The 23,096-nt window shown below is 45.2% G+C and overlaps 1 protein-coding gene across 4 annotated transcripts; it reads right to left on the bottom strand.

Annotated features, from left to right (window-relative positions):
- Positions 1-798: 798 nt before the first annotated feature.
- On the bottom strand, positions 799-3,470 carry LOC103646265 (protein CHROMOSOME TRANSMISSION FIDELITY 7). 4 transcript variants are annotated; one of them, XM_008670994.4, is made up of 7 exons: positions 3,024-3,470; positions 2,772-2,909; positions 2,334-2,589; positions 2,174-2,266; positions 1,881-1,955; positions 1,432-1,784; positions 799-1,130 (listed from the first exon to the last, which is right to left on the bottom strand). In XM_008670994.4, the coding sequence occupies exons 2-7, from the start codon at positions 2,828-2,830 to the stop codon at positions 995-997; spliced, it is 972 nt and encodes a 323-aa protein (XP_008669216.1). In that variant the 5' UTR covers positions 2,831-2,909; positions 3,024-3,470; the 3' UTR covers positions 799-994. The 4 variants fall into 4 exon arrangements, with proteins under 4 accessions (XP_008669216.1, XP_008669214.1, XP_008669215.1 ...); XM_008670992.4 differs by having other exon boundaries at positions 1,881-2,000; positions 3,024-3,453; XM_008670993.3 differs by having other exon boundaries at positions 1,881-2,000; positions 2,772-2,916; positions 3,024-3,436.
- Between the last annotated feature and the right edge of the window lie 19,626 nt (positions 3,471-23,096).

Raw genomic sequence — 23,096 nt, 5'->3', positions numbered from 1 at the left:
TATTGTCACTCTGCTGCTGCAGTCTGTCATTTTCTTGCTCAAAACATCCATCTTGTAGATGCACTCTCCTAGTTCCATGCTTGGTGCAGCTGCAGCAGCATTGCTGCAACGGAGCATGTGAGACCATGAAAAGTTATTTATGAAGTGTTGGGTCTATGCTTCGTCGCCGAAGGTCTTCAAGGGAGAAGCGGCTTTATAATGTGTGAACAGGTATCTTCGGACTTGTATCAGAAAGGGAGAAGCTCAAAAGATACAAAGGTTGACACAGCGCCGAAGCTATGAAGCAGAAAAGCTTCGGCATGTTCGCAGAAAAGGGAACCGACTTAAAGATGAAAAGGTCATTTAGACCTCGATAGAGTGCTATAGAATTATCACCAAATGTAAAGGGCATGTATGTAATTTTGTGTGGGTTGTACCCCGTGCCTATAAATAGGTGAACAGTACCCCCGTACTGTTCACGCTGACTTGGCATTTTGCTTTTGTGTCATCCTTGTATTTTCATCTCCTTCCAAGCCGAAGGTACATTTATAATTTGATATTGTTCTTATTTCTCTATGATGATATAATAAAGTTAAATGAATAATGTTATATGATTGTTCATACTATCTTTTATGTTTCATATGCTTCGTCTTTCATTAATATATACTGTGATGATGAAGGTTCGTCCTTCATGACCTTCGTCCGAAGATCGTTATATTCTAAGGGAAATAATGCTTCAAAGGACGAAGGACTTTATCGTTTAACATTCTCCTTGTTGCCTCGTTCTTAACTCATAGCATTTGAGAACAAGTCCCCAACATGAAGATCACAAGAAAGCTATTGTCACCACTCAAAAGAGAAAGCTACATTGTTACAAAGCATCGCTAATTTCTGGTCTACCTGAATACATATTGATCTAATTGTTTACATTTTTTTTGTCAAATGCTCCAACAAGATAAGCGTATTTTACAAGAGGAAGAAAAGTTTCAGAGAGGGCTTTCTTAGAGTACAAGTGTTACACCGGTCCGTCTTTGTAGACTAAGAATGCACTGGTCTTGCAGTAACGGCATGCTAGCCCCTTGCCAGAGGAGGTCGGGGGAGAGAAAGCAAACTGTGAAATCCCCAAAGTCCTGCCTTCGCAGAAGGTTTTCCTGCTTGAGATGAATGGAAGTGGTAATATCAGGAGGAACTCTGTCTAGGGAAATTGCTTGCCAAAAAAAGGCACAAGAAAACAAATTACGGTATCATCAGTTAAGAATAGCTTAACAATACATCGTATTCAATTTGATAAAAAAAAACCTTAATATATTGTTGCAAGGCAGAACACTGCATGCTTGAAAATGATCTGAGTTGTTGATGCGAGGGCAAGGCAAACATAAAGAAGTGTAGCCTTGTAAATGGATGAAATTTATGGAACAAATACGCAGCACTTGAAATCAAACATCGTCTTACCTTGCAACGTCCATTAGTTTTGAGGCAATTCGTTTTCTTCTGCACGATGGTGCCACCCAGATGGCTCGAAATCCACAAAGCGCAGGAACAGCTTCCGTTTCGCAAAGTATGGCACCAGGGTCCTGGCACTCTTCTTTGTTCTTGACCGAACGACTGTGCCGCCTTATGATTTCCCTCTTGAAACTAATACTGCCGAACTCTAATGTATGACCATTTTTTCCTCGCTCAGTACTACTAACTGGCAAATCATTAGGGCTTCCTTCCGTGGAGCTTGGGATAACTCTATGTCCTGTTTTTATCGGTTCAGTGACAAGGCACCCCACGATCCTTTGTGCAGATATGTATAGATACACCTATACAATAAAGATGATTCTTATTTATTACCGTGTGATATAAATGCATTGCATAGATTGTCATGTACTATTGAACTATGATTATGTAATTTCTACCTTGCAAAGCTTATGCAGGAGTTTCCCTTCACCAAATCCCAGCTCCTTCTCCACCACTGTGATCACCTCTCTGACCTGCCATATTTGTTTGACATCACATAACTTGCATAGACCATACCACTGGCATCCACATTTGTGAAGTTAGGATTGCATAGACAATTGCAAGCAGTTAGCAAAAACAGACATATATATAACAGCTAAATAAAACCGCTTTACAGTCTGCATTTCTTCAGAAGTCGGGGCGCTAGCATTTAGAAATTTAACATAAGGAACTCAGTTGGGCAGACTTGTACCTTACTTTTCGACATACAAGAGTTCTCGTCAGTTGCAAGAACAACCCGATCACCGCCCTCGGACCTCGCTATCACTGTCTCTTTTTTCCAACCCTGCAGCTCATCGGTTAACTAGACGCTCCACAGAAAAACTGAGAGCAAACGCATAGAACACCTTAACCTTGAAAGGGACTCCCTCGGAGTAGCTCTTGTGGTACGCCCTGTGAACCTTTTCGTCTTCGTCGTTCCCTCGGGCGTACATCATGCCGCACACGGAGCACGTGTGGAGGACGAAATCAGGCTGCCCTAGCTCCAGATGGAGCTGCGCGTAGTTCCTCTTCTTGCTGACGAGCCCATCGAGCCTGCAGCCATTGGCCTTCCGCTTCGCCTCCGTCGCCGCGCCGACGTTTCCCTGCCCGTTCCCCTCACCGTCGCCACTGCACCAATCCGCACAAATGAGAAGGCAACCACAAATTGCTTCATCCCCCACAAACACAGATGCTAACGAATCCGCCCCTCGTGTTCTTGCATCAAGCACCACAGCAATTCAACAAAAATATTCAAATCCGGCGGATTTGGTATCAGGGTAATCAGTTCGAAGAGGGATAAGGAGAAGAACCTAATCGGATCTGGGTCCGTCTCCTGCCGCTCGAAGAACGCGCTGATCTTGGGCTGCATCGTCCCGCTTCGCCTTCCCCACGAGTTCTCTTCCTTCTCCCGTTTGTCGTTCCTGCCGCTCGAAGAACGCGCTGATACCCTGAAGCCTTTGAAGTATCAGAAACTTAACTGAATTGTAACGTAAATGAAAGTGTAAATGCAAGGCAACAAATCTAAGCAGAAAGCACCAATCAGACAAGCTTGCAGCATTCACCAGCGAGACGTCGTTCACCGACGAGCAACGACGGCGGCCCGGGCGGGACGGCGGGTGGCGGACACGCACGCGTGGAGCTTTGCTGCGGCGCCGCGCCACGCGCAGACCTGGGGAAGGCCGACGAGAGGCTAGTTCTCTGGTGAGCTGCTACGGGCGGGCGGGGCCGAACCGGCGAGGGGCAGTTCGCGCCACCGTGGACAGCCTGTCGGGGCCGAAGTGGACGACTCGGGGCGACCGCCGCGCTGCAACTTAGGCCACACCGCCTCAGCTTAAGGGCCGTCGGATGATTCGGCCGGTGCGGCAGGCGGGCGGGCGCCGGGCGGCAGTGGCCGAGGGGCGAGGTTGAGTGGATGACGGTGACGGAGGCGGCGGGCGCAGGCAGGTGCGCTACGGGCTGCGGCTGGTCGGTCTGTGTGCGGGAGCGTGATGCGAAGACCGGGCTTTTTTTTACGTTCATTTCTTACTGGGCTGACCCAAGGTATTGCCCAGACAATACTGGCCCACACTGGCCCTCCGCCCCTGCTGCCGGAGATGGCAAATGTCGAATAGGCGACGACGGTTAGCAAGAGGCGGCGTTTCGACTTTGGGGGACAAGAAGCGGGGATCGAGATCGACGGTGCAGACGTGGTAGTGAGGTTCAAGGCGGGGCGGATCGGACGGGCAGGAAGCCAGGAACTGCGAAGGCAGTCGCGCGGGTTCCTGAAAAGTAGATGCGAGATTTGGCGCCAAAACTACCGCCCAAACTTCACGCTACATGTAAATCATATATCTATATCCCTATATTTGAAGCACTTGTTTCAACGGTCGTCTCGCGTCCCCGATAGAAAAAGGGCAGAAGACATTGGGTGAAGCTGTCTAACCAGTAAAACATTATACTTAAATGTTTTTAATATTGAATATAAATTATATATATATATACGTTTTATGTAAAATTAAAAAATATAATCGTGTCGGGCCGGGACAGCACTACGGGCTGAGGCTACAATCCAAACACGGCACGACGTTCTTGACTCTTGCAAGCATTAGATCGTTTCTAAGACCATATTGGCGCAACGGACTTCATGGTGTTTGAGGTTGCTGAATTGGATAGAGCAACAACGATTGAACAATTTCTTGGGGGCATTAAGCTTGACATTGCTTCCCTGTTGGAAACCAATGCCATCCTTAATGTCAGGGCGTCTCCCATTATAGATCATGCTTCTAGCAAATTTAAATATTTCATTTTTCAATTTCACGCTCATTAATTTTAGCAGTTAATTGAGTTATATGATCATTTTGTTGTTTAATTAGAGCAAGGTGATCATTAATAGCTTCAACATTAACGTCTCTACATCTAGTGCAAATAGAAATATGCTCGATAGAAGATGTAGAGGGTTTACAAACATTTAATTCATCTATCTTAGATTTTAGCATGACATTTTTATCTCTAAGACAGGAAATGGAATCATTGCAAACATTTAAATCTTTAACCTTAGAAATTAGACTAACATTTTTATCTCTGAGGCTAGAAATTGTATCATTCAATTCATCAATCTTAGCATTTAGACTAGCATTTTCATTTCTAAGACCGATAATTGAATCATGGCAAGTGCTAAGCTCCTTAGTTAAATTTTCACATTTCTCTACTTCCTGAGCATAAGCATTTTTCACCTTAACATGTTTTTTGTTTTCTTTAATAAGGAATTCCTCTTGGCTATCTAAAAGTTCGTCCTTCTCATGAATAGCTCCTATTAGCTCATTTAATTTTTCCTTTTGTTTCATGTTAAGGTTGGCAAAAAGATACATTAAATCATCTTCATTATCACTAGAACTACCCTCATCACTAGATGTAATATACTTGGGGTGGTTCTAGGTTGTATCTTCTTCTTTTTGCCGTCCTTAGCCATGAAGCACTTGTGGCCGACGTTGGGGAAGAGGAGTCCCTTGTTGATGGCGATGTTGGCGGCGTCCTTGTTGGAGGAGGAGTCGGTGGAGCTCTCGTTGGAGTCCCATTCCCGACATATGTGGGCATCGCCGCCCTTCTTCTTGTAGTACCTCTTCTTTTCCTTCTTCTTCCCTTTCTTGTCTTAGCCCCTGTCACTATCACTAGACATTGGACATTTAGTAATAAAATGATCGGGCTTACCACACTTGTAGCACACCCTCTTGGAGCGGGGTTTGTAGTCCTTCCCCCTCCTTTGCTTGAGGATTTGGCGGAAGCTCTTAATGATGAGTGCCATTTCCTCGTTGTCGAGCTTGGAGGCGTCGATGGGAAGCCTACTTGGTGTAGACTCCTTCTTTTCTTCTTTCGTCGCCTTGAATGCGACGGGTTGCACCTCGGGTGTGGAAGTGACGCCTTGCTCCAAGTTGACGATGTGTTTGGAGTCTTTGATCGTTAGCTCAAAGCTCACAAACTTGCCTATCACTTCCTCGGGAGACATTAGTTTGTATCAGGATCCCCATTAATTAATTGCACTTGAGTAGGATTGCGAAAACAAGGGATCTTAGAATAACCTTGACCATCTTATGGTCATCCCACTTGGTGCTCCCGAGATTGCGCACTTGGTTCATCATGGTTTTTAGCCGGTTGTACATTGCTTGCGGCTCTTCACCTTGGTTGAGGACGAATCGACCGAGTTCTCCCTCGATCGTCTCGCGCGGTGATCTTGGTCACCTCGTCCCCTTCGTGCGCCATCTTGAGGACGTCCCAAATTTCTTTGGCGGTCTTTAACCCTTGCACCTTATTATACTCCTCTCAACACAAGGAGGCGAGGAGTATATTTGTGGCTTGGGAGTTAAAGTGTCTAATTTGGTCGGCCTCATCCGAGTCATAGTCCTTGTCCCCTACCTTAGGTACATGCGCTCCATTCTCAACAATATCCCATATGCTTTTGTGGAGTGAGGTTAGGTGATGCCTCATTTTATCACTCCACATACAATAGTCCTCACCATCAAAATATGGTGGTTTGCCTAATGGAACGGAAAGTAGAGGAGCGTGTTTAGAAATACGAGGATATGGGAGGGGCATCTTACTATACTTCTTGCGCTCATGGCGCTTAGAAATAGTGGACGACGAGTTAGATCCAGATGTGGAGGGCGACAATGAGTCGGTCTCGTAGTAGACCACTTTCTTCATCTTCTTCTTCTTGTCGCGTCTCCGATAAGTCTTGTTGGAGGAAGAGGATTCCTCCTTATGCTTGTGGCCAGACTCCCTTGAGTGGGTTCTCCTCGGGCTTGTCGTCGGTTATGATCTCCCTCTTGGCATGATCTCCCAACATCACTTCGAGTTGTTAGACTCTAATGAAGCACCGGGCTCTGATACCAATTGAAAGTCGCCTAGAGGGGGGGGTGAATAGGTGTAATCTGAAATTTACAACTTAAAACACAAACTACAAGCCGGGGTTAGCGTTAGAATTAAATTCAAGTCCGGGAGAGAGGGGGAAAACAAATCAACTAAGAAATAAAGCGAGTGAACACGGTGATTTGTTTTACCGAGATTTGGTTCTAAAGAACCTAGTCCCTGTTGAGGTGATCACAAAGACCGGGTCTCTTTCAACCCTTTCCCTCTCTCAAACAGTCACTTAGACCGAGTGAGCCTTCTTCCTTAATCTCACGGGTCACTTAGACCCCGCAAGGATCACCACACAATTGGTGTCTCTTGCCTTGCTTACAAAGCACTTGAGAGTAAGAATTGAAAAGAAAAAGAAGGCCAAGTCAAGCAAACAAGAGCAACAAAGAAACACAAGAGATCCTCTCACAAGTCCTAATGCACTAGAGTTGATTTGGGGACTTTGAGTGGATCGATCGCTTTGATTGTGTCTTGGAGTGAAGTATATTGCTCTTGTATTGAATGCAATGTTCAGAATGCTTGGGTGCTTGGTGTTGTGGTGGTTGGGGTGTATTTATAGCCCTCAACCACCAAATGCCGTTGGGGAAGGCTGCTGTCGATGGGCGCACCAGACAGTCTAGTGCGCCACCGGATAGGCACTGTAGGCTATCCGGTGCGCCGCCACGTCACCTAACCATTAGGTTTCGGGAGCAGTCGACCGTTGGCGCTGTTGACTTCTTGTGGCACCGGACAGTTGAGAGCACCTAGAGGGGGGTGAATAGGTGATCCTGCAAAATTCAACTCTAAATAGCCACAAACTTGGTTATAGAAATGTTAGTACGACTAAGTAGTTGAGAAGCGAGTTCTTGTGGGCAAACAGTCACAAAGATATCAACACAAGATACACGCGATTTTATAACGTGGTTCGGCCAAGTAACACTTGCCTACTTCCACGTTGTGGCGTCCCAATGGACGAGGGTTGCACTCAACCCCTTTCAAGCGATCCAATGATCAACTTGAATACCACGGTTTTTCTTCCTTATATCTTTTCCTGTTTGTGAGGAATCTCCACAAGTTGGAGTCTCTCACCCTTACAACAAAGATCATAATGAAAACACAAGAGTAAGGTTGGGGAGCAACACACACAAATCTGCAGCACACACACGCACATAAGCCAAGACTTGATATCAAAATGAAGCACAAAGAGTTCACAACTAGAACGGAGCTCAAATCACTAACACGATCGATCAAGTGTGCGAAGACGGAGTGTGGGAGACTTAGAATGCTTGGTGAATGCTTGGGTGACTCCTCCATGTGCCTAGGGGTCCTTTTATAGCCCCAAGGCAACTAGGAGCCGTTGGAGGCCAACAAGGAAGGCTAAGATTGCCTTCTGTCGGGTGGCGCACCGGACAGTCACTGTAGCTGTCCGGTGCGCGATCTCCTTCCTTTTCTGGCACATCCGACCGTTGGTCCTCGAGATCGGTTGGCGCACCGGACACTGTCCGGTGCACACCGGACAGTCCGGTGCCCCCACCGACCGTTGGTGCAGACCACGCGTCGCGCGAAGATTGCGCGGCCGACCGTTGGCGCAGACGACCGTTGGTTCACCGGACAGTCCGGTGTACCACCGGACGGTCCGGTAAATTATAGCCGTACGCCGCTGGTCCTCTTCCCGAGGGCGATGAGTTCGCCGTGGATGACTCACCGGACAGTGCGGTGCACCACCGGACAGTCCGGTGAATTATAGTCGTACGCCGCCGTCGAGTCCCGAGAGCGGCCTTTTCACCGGAGTCCAGCCTGGCGCACCGGACACTGTCCGGTGCCCCACCGGACAGTCCGGTGTGCCAGGCCGAGCTGAGCTTTGGCTATACATGAAAGGGAATTAGGCTTACACCTAGTTCCTATATAATTTTGGTGGTTGAATTGCCCAACACAAATCTTTGGACTAACTAGTTTGTTCTAGTGTATAAGTTATACAGGTGCAAAAGGTTCACACTTAGCCAATAAAAAGACCAAGTATTGAGTTCAACAAAAGAGCAAAGGAGCAACCGAAGGCTCCTCTGGTCTGGCGCACCGGACTGTCCGGTGTGCCACCGGACAGTGTCCGGTGCACCACCGGACAGTGTCCGGTGCACCAGAGGACTCCAACTCCAACTCGTCACCTTCGGGAAAATCCAGAGCCAGCGCGCTATAATTCACCGGACTGTCCGGTGCACACCGGACAGTGTCCGGTGCTCCAACGGGACGCGGCTCTGGAAGCTCGCCAGCCTCGGGATTTCACGAAGGCTGCTCCGCTATAATTCACCGGACATGTCTGGTGTGCACCGGACTGTCCGGTGCATCCTCGGAGCAACGGCTACTTCGCGCCAACGGCTACCTGCAACGCATTAAATGCGCGCGCAGCGCGCGCAGAAGGCAGGCGCGCCCATACCGGCGCACCGGACACTGCACAATTCATGTCCGGTGCGCCACCGGACATCGAGGCGGGCCCAGAAATCAGAACTCCAACGGTCAGATTCCAACGGCACTGGTGACGTGGCTGGGGCACCGGACATGTCCGGTGTGCACCGGACTGTCCGGTGCGCCATCGAACAGACAGCCTCCACCAACGGTCAAGTTTGGTGGTTGAGGCTATAAATACCCCAACCACCCCACCATTCATTGCATCCAAGTTTTCCAGCTTCCAACCACTATACAAGAGCTAGCATTCATTGCAAAGCACACCAAAAGAGATCAAATCCTCTCCCAACTCCACACAAAGCATTAGTGATTAGAGAGAGTGATTTGTAGTGTTCATTTGAGCTCTTGCGCTTGGATAACTTCTTTTCTTTCGCATTCTTTCTTATGATCAAACACTCACTTGTAATTGAGGCAAGAGGCACCAATCGTGTGGTGGCCCTTGCGGGAAGTTTGATTCCCAAGTGATTTGAGAAGAGAAGCTCACTCGGTCCAAGGGACCGTTTGAGAGAGGGAAGGGTTGAAAGAGACCCGGCCTTTGTGGCCTCCTCAACGGGGAGTAGGTTTGAGAGAACCGAACCTCGGTAAAACAAATCCGCGTGTCTCACTTCATTATTCGCTTGCGATTTGTTTTGCGCCCTCTCTCGCGGACTCGATTATATTTCTAACGCTAACCCGGCTTGTAGTTGTGATTATTTTTGAGAATTTCAGTTTTGCCCTATTCACCCCCCCCCCCTCTAGGCGACTTTCAATTGGTATCGGAGCCCGGTGCTTCATTAGAGCCTAACCGCTCGAAGTGATGTCGGGAGATCACACCAAGAGGGAGATGGAGACCGACGACAAGCCCACTACGAGCCACGGGAGCACTTCATCGGAAGAGTCCTGCACCAAGAGGAAGGAGAAGAAGAAGGACTCCTCCAAACGGAAGGAGAAAAGATCTCCTTCCTCTCACCACAAAGAGAAGAAGGAAAAATCTTCTTCCCACAAGCCGCATCGGAGTGGGGACAAGAAAAAGAGGATGAGAAAAGTGGTCTACTACGAGACCGATACTTCATCAACATCGACCTCCGACTCCGACACGCCGTCCGTAACTTCTAAGCGCCAAGAGCGCAAGAAGTTTAGTAAGATCCCCTTACACTATCCTCGTACATCTAGACATACTCCATTACTTTCCGTTCCATTAGGCAAACCGCCAACCTTTGACGGTGAAGATTATGCTAGGTGGAGTGATTTAATGAAATTTCATCTAACCTCACTCCACAAAAGTATATGGAATGTTGTTGAGTTTGGAGCACAGGTACCATCCGTAGGGGATGAGGATTATGATGAGGACGAGGTGGCCCAAATCGAGCACTTCAACTCCCAAGCCACAACCATACTCTTAGCCTCTCTAAATAGAGAGGAATACAACAAGGTGCAAGGGTTGAAGAATGCAAAGGAAATTTGGGACCTCCTCAAGACCGCGCACGAGGGTGATGAACTAACAAAGATCACCAAGCGGGAAACGATCGAGGGGGAGTTCGGTCGCTTTCGACTCCGCCAAGGGGAAGAGCCACAAGACATGTACAACCGGCTCAAGACTTTGGTGAACCAAGTGCGCAACCTCGGGAGCAAGAAGTGGGATGACCACGAGGTGGTTAAGGTTATTCTTAGATCACTCATTTTCCTTAACCCCACTCAAGTTCAATTAATTCGTGGTAATCCTAGATATACTCAAATGACCCCCGAGGAAGTTATCGGGAATTTTGTGAGCTTTGAATGTATGATCAAGGGCTCCAAGAAGATCAACGAGCTTGATGAACCCTCCACGTCCGAAGCACAACCGGTGGCATTTAAGGCGACGGAGGAGAAGAAGGAGGAGTCTACACCGAGTAGACAACCAATTGACGCCTCCAAGCTCGACAATGAGGAGATGGCTTTAATCATCAAAAGCTTTCGCCAAATCCTCAAGCAACGGAAGGGGAAGGATTACAAATCCCGTTCCAAGAAGGTTTGCTACAAGTGTGGTAAGCCCGGTCACTTTATCGCTAAATGTCCATTATCAAGTGACAGTGACAGGGATAACGACAAGAAGGGAAAGAGGAAAGAAAAGAAGAGGTACCACAAGAAGAGGGGCGGCGATGCCCACGTGTGCCGCGAGTGGGACTCCAACGAGAGCTCCACCGACTCCTCATCCGACGAGGACGCCGCCAACATCGCCGTCACCAAGGGACTCCTCTTCCCAAACGTCGGCCACAAGTGCCTCATGGCAAAGGACGGCAAAAGGAAGAAGGTAAAATCAAGATCCTCCACTAAATATGAAACCTCTAGTGATGAGGATGATGCTAGCAATGAGGAGGATAACTTGCGCGTTCTTTTTGCCAACCTTAACATGGAACAAAAGGAAAAACTAAATGAGCTAATTAGTGCCATCCATGAAAAGGATGACCTCTTGGACTCCCAAGAGGACTTCCTAATCAAGGAAAATAAAAAGCATGTTAAGGTTAAAAATGCTTATGCTCTAGAGGTAGAAAAATGTGAGAAATTATCTAGTGAGCTAAGTACTTGCCATGATACTATTACCAACCTTAGAAATGAAAATGCTAGTTTAAATGCTAAGGTTGACTCACATGTTTGTAATGTTTCAATTCCCAATCTTAGAAATGATAATGATGATTTGCTTGCTAAGATTGAAGAATTAAACATTTCTCTTGCTAGCCTTAGAGTAGAAAATGAAAATTTAATTGCTAAGGCTAAAGAACTAGATGTTTGCAATGTTACAATTTCCGATCTTAGAGATAATAATGATATCTTGCGTGCTAAGATCGTTGAACTTAATTCATGCAAACCCTCTACATCTAGTGTTGAGCATGTTTCCATTTGTACTAGATGTAGAGATGTTGATATTAATGCTATTCATGATCACATGACTCTAATTAAACAACAAAATGATCATATAGCAATATTAGATGCAAAAATTGCCGAGCATAACTTAGAAAATGAAAAGTTTAAATTTGCTAGAAGTATGCTCTATAATGGGAGACACCCTGGCATTAAGGATGGCATTGGCTACCAAAGGGGAGACAATGTCAAACTTAGTGCCCCTCCTAAAAGATTGTCAAATTTTGTTAAGGGCAAGGCTCCCATGCCTCAGGATAACGAGGGTTACATTTTATACCCTGTCGGTTATCCTGAGAGCAAAATTAGGAAAATTCACTCTAGGAAGTCTCACTCTGGCCCTAACCATGCTTTTATGTATAAGGGTGAGACATCTAGCTCTAGGCAACCAACCCGTGCTAAGTTGCCTAAGAAGAAAACTCCTAGTGCATCAAATGAGCATTACATTTCTTTTAAAACTTTTGATGCATCATATGTTTTAACTAACAAATCTGGCAAGGTAGTTGCCAAGTTTGTTGGGGGCAAACACAAGGGGTCAAAGACTTGTGTTTGGGTACCCAAAGTTCTTGTATCTAATGCCAAAGGACCCAAAACCGTTTGGGTACCTAAAGTCAAGAACTAAACTTGTTTTGTAGGTTTATGCATCCGGGGGCTCAAGTTGGATACTCGACAGCGGGTGCACAAACCACATGACAGGGGAGAAGAATATGTTCTCCTCATATGAGAAAAACAAAGATCCCCAACAAGCTATCACATTCGGGGATGGAAATCAAGGTTTGGTCAAAGGTTTGGGTAAAATTGCTATTTCACCCGACCATTCCATTTCCAATGTTTTTCTTGTTGATTCATTAGATTACAACTTGCTTTCTGTTTCCCAATTATGTCAAATGGGCTACAACTGTCTATTCACTGATGTAGGTGTCACTGTCTTTAGAAGAAGTGATGATTCAATAGCATTTAAGGGAGTGTTAGAAGGTCAGCTATACCTGGTAGATTTTGATAGAGCTGAACTTGACACTTGCTTAATTGCTAAGACTAACATGGGTTGGCTCTGGCACCGTCGACTAGCCCATGTTGGGATGAAGAATCTTCATAAGCTTCTAAAAAGAGAACACATTTTAGGATTAACAAATGTTCATTTTGAGAAAGACAGGATTTGTAGCGCATGCCAGGCAGGGAAGCAAGTTGGAGCCCATCATCCACACAAAAACATCATGACAACTGACAGGCCACTGGAGCTCCTACACATGGATATATTCGGCCCGATTGCTTACATAAGCATCGGCGGGAGTAAGTACTGTCTAGTTATTGTGGATGATTATTCTCGCTTCACTTGGGTATTCTTTTTACAGGAAAAATCTCAAACCCAAGAGACCTTAAAGGGATTCTTGAGACGGGCTCAAAATGAGTTCGGCTTAAGGATCAAGAAAATAAGAAGCGACAACGGGACGGAGTTCAAGAACTCTCAAATCGAAGGTTTCCTTGAGGAGGAGGGCATCAAGCATGAGTTCTCTTCTCCCTACACACCTCAACAAAATGGTATAGTAGAGAGGAAGAATCGAACTCTATTGGACATGGCAAGGACCATGCTTGATGAGTACAAGACTTCGGATCGGTTTTGGGCCGAGGCGGTCAACACCGCCTGCTACGCCATCAACCGGTTATATCTACACCGAATCCTCAAGAAGACATCCTATGAACTCCTAACCGGTAAAAAGCCCAACATTTCATATTTTAGAGTCTTTGGTAGCAAATGCTTTATTCTTGTTAAAAGAGGTAGAAAATCTAAATTTGCTCCTAAGACTGTAGAAGGCTTTTTACTTGGTTATGACTCAAACACAAGGGCATATAGGGTCTTTAACAAGTCCACTGGACTAGTTGAAGTCTCATGTGACGTTGTGTTTGATGAAACTAACGGCTCTCAAGAAGAGCAAGTTGATCTTGATGAGATAGGTGATGAAGAGGCTCCGTGCATAGCGCTAAGGAACATGTCCATTGGGGATGTGTGTCCTAAGGAATCTGAAGAGCCTCCAAAAGCACAAGATCAACCATCCTCCTCCACGCAAGCATCTCCACCAACTCAAAATGAGGTTGAAGCTCAAATTGATGAAGTAGAAGATCAAGCAAATGAGCCACCTCAAAATGACGGCAATGATCAAGGGGGAGATGCAAATGATGAAGACAAGGAGGATGAACAACCAAGGCCGCCACACCCAAGAGTCCACCAAGCAATACAACGAGATCACCCCGTCGACACCATCCTCGGCGACATTCATAAGGGGGTAACTACTAGATCTCGTGTTGCACATTTTTGTGAGCATTACTCGTTTGTTTCCTCTATTGAGCCACACAGGGTAGAGGAAGCACTACAAGATTCGGATTGGGTGGTGGCGATGCAAGAGGAGCTCAACAACTTCACTAGAAATGAGGTATGGTATTTAGTTCCACGTCCTAATCAAAATGTTGTAGGAACCAAATGGGTTTTCCGCAACAAGCAAGATGAGCATGGTGTGGTGACAAGGAACAAAGCACGACTTGTGGCCAAGGGATACTCCCAAGTCGAAGGTTTGGATTTCGGTGAAACCTATGCACCCGTAGCTAGGCTTGAGTCAATTCGCATATTATTGGCCTATGCTACTTATCATGGCTTTAAGCTTTATCAAATGGACGTGAAAAGTGCCTTCCTCAATGGACCAATCAAGGAAGAGGTCTATGTTGAGCAACCTCCTGGCTTTGAAGATAGTGAGTACCCTAACCATGTCTATAAGCTCTCTAAGGCGCTTTATGGGCTCAAGCAAGCCCCAAGAGCATGGTATGAATGCCTTAGAGATTTCCTTATTGCTAATGGCTTCAAAGTCGGAAAGGCCGATCCTACGCTATTTACCAAAACACTTGAGAATGATTTGTTTGTATGCCAAATTTATGTTGATGATATTATATTTGGGTCTACTAACGAATCTACATGTGAAGAGTTTAGTAGGATCATGACACAAAAGTTCGAGATGTCTATGATGGGGGAGTTGAAGTACTTCTTAGGATTTCAAGTGAAGCAACTCCAAGAGGGCTCCTTCATTAACCAAACAAAGTATACTCAAGACATTCTAAACAAGTTTGGAATGAAGGATGCTAAGCCCATCAAGACACCCATGGGAACTAATGGGCATCTCGACCTCGACACGGGAGGTAAGTCCGTGGATCAAAAGGTATACCGGTCAATGATAGGTTCTTTACTCTATTTATGTGCATCTCGACCGGATATTATGCTTTTCGTTTGCATGTGTGCAAGGTTCCAATCCGACCCTAAGGAATCCCACCTTACGGCCGTAAAACGAATCTTGAGATATTTGGCTTATACTCCTAAGTTTGGGCTTTGGTACCCTCGGGGATCCACTTTTGATTTATTTGGTTATTCGGATGCCGATTGGGCGGGGTGTAAGATTAATAGAAAGAGCACATCGGGGACTTGCCAGTTCTTGGGAAGATCCTTGGTGTCTTGGGCTTCAAAGAAGCAAAATTCGGTCGCTCTTTCAACCGCCGAAGCCGAGTACATTGCCGCAGGTCATTGTTGCGCGCAATTGCTTTGGATGAGGCAAACCCTGCGGGACTACGGTTACAAATTAACCAAAGTCCCTTTGCTATGTGATAATGAGAGTGCAATCAAAATGGCCGACAATCCCGTCGAGCATAGCCGCACTAAGCACATAGCCATTCGGTATCATTTTCTTAGGGATCACCAACAAAAGGGAGATATCGAGATTTCATACATTAACACTAAAGATCAATTAGCCGATATCTTTACCAAACCACTTGATGAACAAACTTTTACCAAACTTAGGCATGAGCTCAATATTCTTGATTCTAGAAATTTCCTGTGCTAACTTGCACACATAGCTCATAAAAATACCTTGACCATGTCTCTTTTATATATGCTATGACTAATGTGTTTTCAAGTTTATTTCAAACCAAGTCATAGGTGTATTAAAAGGGAATTGGAGTCTTCGGCAAAGACTAAGGCTTTCACTCCACTCCACAACTCATCCTTCGCCGTCACTCCGAGCCGCTCTCTATCCTTGGGGGAGAGAGCAAAGCAAAAGGCCTCCTACTTTGGTATAATCTTCACTCTTTTAGTTATGACCAAAGGGGGAGAAAGTAATTTGAAGGGCTCTAATGACTCCGTTTTTGGCGATTCATGCCAAAGGGGGAGAAAGTATTAGCCCAAAGCAAAAGGACCGCACCACCACCAATTTCAAAAACTTAGTGTTTTCAAAGAGTATTTTTCAATTGGTATCTTATTGAGTTCAAAAGGGGGAGAAAGTAGTATTTCAATTTGAATCATCAAAACCCTCTTGAACACTAAGAGGATGATTTCATTTAGGGGGAGTTTTGTTTAGTCAAAGGAAAAGCATTTGAAACAGGGGGAGAAAATTTCAAAACTTGAAAATGCTTTGCAAACTCTTATTCATTTACCCTTGACTATTTGCAAAAGAACTTTGAAAAGATTTACAAAATATTTTTGCAAAAACAAAACATGTGGTGCAAGCGTGGTCCAAAATGTTAAAAATGAAGAAACAATCCATGCATATCTTGTAAGTATTTATATTGGCTTAATTCCAAGCAACATTTGCACTTATATTATGCAAACTAGTTCAATTATGCACTTCTATATTTGCTTTGGTTTGTGTTGGCATCAATCACCAAAAAGGGGGAGATTGAAAGGGAATTAGGCTTACACCTAGTTCCTATATAATTTTGGTGGTTGAATTGCCCAACACAAATCTTTGGACTAACTAGTTTGTTCTAGTGTATAAGTTATACAGGTGCAAAAGGTTCACACTTAGCCAATAAAAAGACCAAGTATTGAGTTCAACAAAAGAGCAAAGGAGCAACCGAAGGCTCCTCTGGTCTGGCGCACCGGACTGTCCGGTGTGCCACCGGACAGTGTCCGGTGCACCAGAGGACTCCAACTCCAACTCGTCACCTTCGGGAAAATCCAGAGCTAGCGCGCTATAATTCACCGGACTGTCCGGTGCACACCGGACAGTGTCCGGTGCTCCAACGGGACGCGGCTCTGGAAGCTCGCCAGCCTCAGGATTTCACGAAGGCTGCTCCACTATAATTCACCGGACATGTCCGGTGTGCACCGGACTGTCCGGTGCATCCTCGGAGCAACGGCTACTTCGCGCCAACGGCTACCTGCAACGCATTAAATGCGCGCGCAGCGCGCGCAGAAGGCAGGCGCGCCCATACCGGCGCACCGGACACTGCACAGTTCATGTCCGGTGCGCCACCGGACATCGAGGCGGGCTCAGAAATTAGAACTCCAACGGTCAGATTCCAACAGCACTGGTGACGTGGCTGGGGCACCGGACATGTCCGGTGTGCACCGGACTGTCCGGTGCGCCATCGAACAGACAGCCTCCACCAACGGTCAAGTTTGGTGGTTGAGGCTATAAATACCCCAACCACCCCACCATTCATTGCATCCAAGTTTTCCAGCTTCCAACCACTATACAAGAGCTAGCATTCATTGCAAAGCACACCAAAAGAGATCAAATCCTCTCCCAACTCCACACAAAGCATTAGTGATTAGAGAGAGTGATTTGTAGTGTTCATTTGAGCTCTTGCGCTTGGATCACTTCTTTTCTTTCGCATTCTTTCTTGTGATCAAACACTCACTTGTAATTGAGGCAAGAGGCACCAATCGTGTGGTGGCCCTTGCGGGAAGTTTGATTCCCAAGTGATTTGAGAAGAGAAGCTCACTCGGTCCAAGGGACCGTTTGAGAGAGGGAAGGGTTGAAAGAGACCCGGCCTTTGTGGCCTCCTCAACGGGGAGTAGGTTTGAGAGAACCGAACCTCGGTAAAACAAATCCGCGTGTCTCACTTCATTATTCACTTGCGATTTGTTTTGCGCCCTCTCTCGCGGACTCAATTATATTTCTAACGCTAACCCGGCTTGTAGTTGTGATTATTTTTGAGAATTTCAGTTTCGCCCTATTCACCCCCCCTCTAGGCGACTTTCAATACACAGCCAAGTCTTCCAACCTTCTCTTTTCCTGTTTCTAGGACTTAGGCAATATATGTTAGTCTCAAAACAATGTACTAAGTCTAGAAACATACCTTGTTACATGATTTGCTCTTCTTGATTGTTTGGCACATAATCAACTCACTCAATATGTGTTGGACACTTAATCACCAAAACATTATAGAAATGGTCCAAGGGCACATTTCCCTTTCAATCCCCCCTTTTTGGTGATTTATGCCAACACATCAAAAAGCAACCAAAAGAAGTGCAACATCAATGCAATTGAGAACAAAAATTGTTTTTGTTTCAAATTTGGCATATTTGGATCATTCTTTGCCACCACTTGGTTTGTTTTTGCAAATCAAATTCATTTTCCTATCTTTAAGTCAAATTTACTTGTTTGGACATAAAGAGATATAATCCAAGAATGAAATTGCTCAAGAGCCAAAAACTCCCCCTTTTTCCCATAATCATAAATTCTCCCCACAAGAGACCAAATTTTGCAAATAGAGTATTTTGACAAATCAAAAGTTTTAACTCTAGTGTTTTCAAAATTCACAAGTGGTAGCTGATCCGTTTTCTTTGGCCTTAATATCTCCCCCTTTGGCATTAAGCACCAAAACAGGATCATTTTTGGCCCTTTAACCCCATTGCCTTACCAAAAATTGTCAATTAAGAGCAAAAGGCAATAGGAACATAAAGATGAACTTGGAACGAAATACACCAATACCGGAGTGCAGTGGAAGTCTTTGCAACGTCCAAGTCCATTTCCCTTTCAATGCACCTTTGAGACTACATCAAGAATACTCAAACACAAGGTTAGTCTCAAAGGGTCAAGTTGTAGCACTTCTCCCCCTAAATATGTGCATCATTCACACATGGACTTGTGAGGTCCGGGGATCCCTTGCACAACTTGAGCACCATAAATAAGCAACAAATTACATAAATGCATAAAGTAACATAATCAAAGGCATAAAACACATGTATGTTATAGATCAATCCAAGTTACACGAGTTTAAGACATTTAGCTCACTACGCAGCCTGCAAAAGGTTTTCTCATCTAATGGCTTGGTAAAGATATCGGCTAGCTGGTTCTCGGTGCTAATATGGAACACCTCGATATCTCCCTTTTGCTGGTGGTCTCTCAGGAAGTGATGTCGGATGTCTATGTGCTTAGTGCGGCTGTGTTCAACAGGATTGTCCGCCATGCGGATTGCACTCTCATTGTCACATAGGAGTGGGACTTTGCTCAGATTGTAGCCAAAGTCCTGGAGGGTTTGCCTCATCCAAAGTAGTTGCGCGCAACACTATCCTGCGGCAACATACTCGGCCTCAGCGGTGGATAGGGCAATAGAGGTTTGTTTCTTTGAGCTCCAAGACATCAGGGACCTTCCTAGGAATTGGCACGTCCCTGATGTACTCTTCCTATCAACCTTGCATCTAGCATAATCAGAGTCTGAATATCCAATTAAGTCAAAGGTTGACCCCTTTGGATACCAGATCCCGAAGCAAGGCGTAGCAACTAAATATCTAAGAATCTGCTTAACGGCCACAAGGTGACATTCCCTTGGGTCGGATTGAAATCTAGCACACATGCATACGCTAAGCATAATATCCGGTCTACTAGCACATAAATAAAGTAATGACCCTATCATAGATCGGTATGCCTTTTGATCAATGGACTTACCTTCTTTTTTGAGATCGACATGTCCGTTGGTTCCCATCGGTGTCTTTGTGGGCTTGGCGTCCTTCATCCTAAACCGCTTGAGAAGATCTTGAGTGTACTTCGTTTGGGAGATGAAGGTGTCGTCCTTGAGTTGCTTCACTTGGAACCCAAGGAAGTAGTTCAACTCGCCCATCATCGACATCTCAAACTTTTGAGTCATCACCCTGCTAAACTCCTCACAAGACTTTTGGTTAGTAGAACCAAATATTATGTCATCGACATAAATTTGGCACACAAAAAGGTTACCATCACAAGTCTTAGTGAAAAGAGTGGGATCGGCTTTCCCAACCTTGAAAGCATTAGCAATTAAGAAATCTCTAAGGCATTCATACCATGCTCTTGGGGCTTGCTTAAGTCCATAGAGCGCCTTAGAGAGCTTAAAGACGTGGTCGGGATACCTGTCATCCTCAAAGCCAGGGGGTTGTTCCACATACACCTCCTCCTTGATTAGCCTGTTGAGGAAAGCGCTCTTCACGTCCATTTGAAACAACCTGAAAGAATGGTGAGTGGCATAGGCTAACAATATTCAAATAGACTCTAGCCTAGCCACAGGAGCAAAAGTCTCCTCGAAATCCAAACCTGCGACTTGGGCATAACCTTTTGCCACAAGTCAAGCCTTGTTTCTTGTCACCACCCCGTGCTCGTCTTGCTTATTGCGGAACACCCACTTGGTTCCCATAACATTTTGCTTGGGACGTGGCACCAGGCTCCAAACTTCGTTCCTCTTGAAGTTGTTGAGCTCTTCCTGCATGGCCAACACCCGGTCCGGATCTTGCAAGGCCTCTTCTACCCTGAAAGGCTCAATAGAAGAGACAAACGAGTAATGCTCACAAAAGTTAGCTAATCTTGAGCGAGTAGTTACTCCCTTGATTATGTCACCCAGAATCTGGTCAACGGGGTGATTCCGTTGGATTGTCACTCGGACTTGAGTTGGAGGGGCCTGTGATGCTTCTTCCTCCATAGCTGGTTCTTCTTATGCTCCCCCTTGATCACGCACCTCTTCTTGAGGAACCTGTTCATCATCTTGAGTTGGGGGATGCACCATCGTTGAGGAAGAAGGTTGATCTTGCTCTTGTTGTTCCTGTGGTCGCACATCTCCAATCGCCATGGTGCGCATTGCGGCCATCGGAACATCATCATCATCTATATCATCAAAATCAACTTGCACTCTTGGAGAGCCATTAGTCTCATCAAATACAACGTCGCTAGAGACTTCAACCAAACCCAATGATTTGTTGAAGACTCTATACGCCCTTGTATTTGAGTCATACCCTAGTAAAAACCCTTCTACAGCTTTGGTAGCAAATTTAGAATGTCTACCTTTCTTCACCAAAATGTAGCATTTGCTCCCAAATACACGAAAGTATGAGACGTTGGGTTTGTTACCGGTAAGAAGTTCATACGAGGTCTTCTTGAGGAGGCGATGAAGGTAGAGCCGGTTTATGGCATGGCAAGTTGTGTTCACAGCTTCCGACCAAAACCGCTCTGGCGTCTTGAACTCTCCAAGCATTGTCCTCGCCATATCGAAGAGCGTCCTGTTCTTCCCCTCTACCACACCGTTTTGCTGTGGTGTGTAGGGAGCGGAGAACTCGTGCTTGATGCCTTCATCCTCAAGGTACTCCTCCACTTGTAGATTCTTGAACTCGGACCCGTTGTCGTTTCTTATCTTTTTCACCTTGAGATCAAATTCGTTTTGAGCCCGCCTTAGAAAGCGCTTAAGGGTCCCTTGGGTTTCTGTTTTATCCTGCAAAAAGAACACCTAAGTGAAGCGGGGAAAATCATCAACAATTACTAGACCATACTTACTTCCCCTGATGCTAAGGTAGGCGACAGGTCTGAAGAGGTCCATGTGGAGAAGCTCCAGTGGTCTTGATGTTGTCATCACATTCTTGTTGTGATGAGCGCTTCCCACCTATTTCCCTGCGTGGCAAGCTGCACAAGGTCTATCTTTCTCGAAACAAACATTTGTTAGTCCTAACACATGTTCTCCCTTTAGAAGTTTGTGAAGGTTCTTCATCCCAACATGTGCTAGACGGCGATGCCACAGCCAGCCCATACTAGTCTTAGCTATTAAGCATGCATCTAGATCGGCCTCCTCTTTTGAAAAATCCACTAAGTAGAGTTCATTGTCTAATACACCCTTAAAAGCTAGTGAACCATCACTCCTTCTAAAGACAGACACATCTACATTAGTAAATAGACAATTATAACCCATGTTACATAACTGACTTACAGACAATAAGTTGTACCCGAGCGATTCAACTAAGAACACATTTGAGATAGAATGCTCGGATGAAATGGCTATTTTTCCCAGTCCTTTAACCTTGCCTTGGTTCCCATCTCCAAAGATGATCGAATCTTGGGAATCCTTGTTCTTGACATAGGAGGTGAACATCTTCTTCTCCCCCGTCATGTGGTTTGTACATCCGCTGTCGATAATCCAGCTTGAGCCCCCGGATGCATAAACCTGCAAGGCAATTTACACTTGGGTCTTAGGTACCCAACTCTTGTTGGGTCCTACAAGGTTAGTCACAATAGCCTTTGGAACCCAAATGCAAGTCTTGTCTCCCTTTCATTTGGATCCCAACTTTCTAGCAACTACTTTTTCATTCTTACATACAAGAGCAAATGAAGTATTACAAGCATGGTAAATGGTAGTAGGTTTATTACATACTCTCCTAGGCACATGATGCATAACATTACTTTTCCTAGGCCTACCATGCACAAAAGTAGAGCTAGAGGCAAACATAGCATGTGAATCATTACAATCAACATAGCTCCTATTACAATGCGCATTCCTAGAAAATTTTCTATCATTATAAATGAAAGCATGATTCCTTTGAGAGCTACTAGCCATAGGGGCCTTTCCTTTCTCCTTGTTGAGAATGGGATCCCTTTGGTTTGTTAAGTTCTTGGCTTCCTTTCGAAAGCCAAGTCCATCCTTAATTGAGGGATGTCTACCAACGGTGTAGGCATCCCTAGCAAATTTTAACTTATCAAAATCAACCTTGCAAGTCTTAAGTTGAGCATTAAGACTTGCCACCTCATCATTTAATTTGGTAATAGACATAAGGTGTTCATCACAAGCATCAACATCAAAGTCCTTACATCTATTACAAATACTAACATGCTCTACACATGAACTAGATTTATTTGCTTCCTCTAGCTTAGCATTTAAATCATCATTTACACTCTTTAAGCTAGACACAGTTTCATGGCAAGCAGATAATTCAGAAGATAACATTTCATTCCTTTTAATCTCTAAAACAAGGGATTTTTGCACACTAATAAACTTATCATGCTCTTCATACAAAATATCCTCTTGCTTTTCTAAGAGTCTATTCTTTTCATTTAAAGCATCAATTAATTCATTGATTTTATCTACTTTAGCTCTATCTAAACCTTTGAATAAGCTAGAGTAATCTACTTCATCATCACTAGAATCATCATCACTAGAAGTAGTGTATTTAGGGGTATCACGAACACTTACCTTCTTCTCCTTGGCCATGAGGCAAGTGTGTCATTCGTTGGGGAAGAGAGAGGACTTGTTGAAGGCCGAGGTAGCGAGTCCTTCGTCGTTGGAGTCGGATGAAGAGCAGTCTGAGTCCCATTCTTTGCCCAGGTGTGCCTCGCCCTTCGCCTTCTTGTAAACCTTCTTCTTCTCCCTCTTCCCATGCTTTTCTT

This window comes from Zea mays, chromosome 2 (assembly GCF_902167145.1).
Source record: "Zea mays cultivar B73 chromosome 2, Zm-B73-REFERENCE-NAM-5.0, whole genome shotgun sequence".
In the NCBI taxonomy this organism is placed as follows: Eukaryota; Viridiplantae; Streptophyta; class Magnoliopsida; order Poales; family Poaceae; genus Zea; species Zea mays.
The sequence above is the reverse complement of the archived record's forward strand: the minus strand, read 5'-3'. Positions and strand labels throughout refer to the sequence as shown.

Coding starts and splice junctions, on each gene's coding strand:
- LOC103646265 (XM_008670992.4), bottom strand. CDS start 2,830: ATGCAGCCCAAGATCAGCGCGTTCTTCGAGCGGCAGGAGACGGACCCA. Junction 2,590..2,771: donor ACGGACCCAGATCCGATTAG/GTTCTTCTCCTT, acceptor GGATTGGTGCAG/TGGCGACGGTGAGGGGAACG. Junction 1,785..1,880: donor TCCTGCATAAGCTTTGCAAG/GTAGAAATTACA, acceptor TTTATTGTATAG/GTGTATCTATACATATCTGC.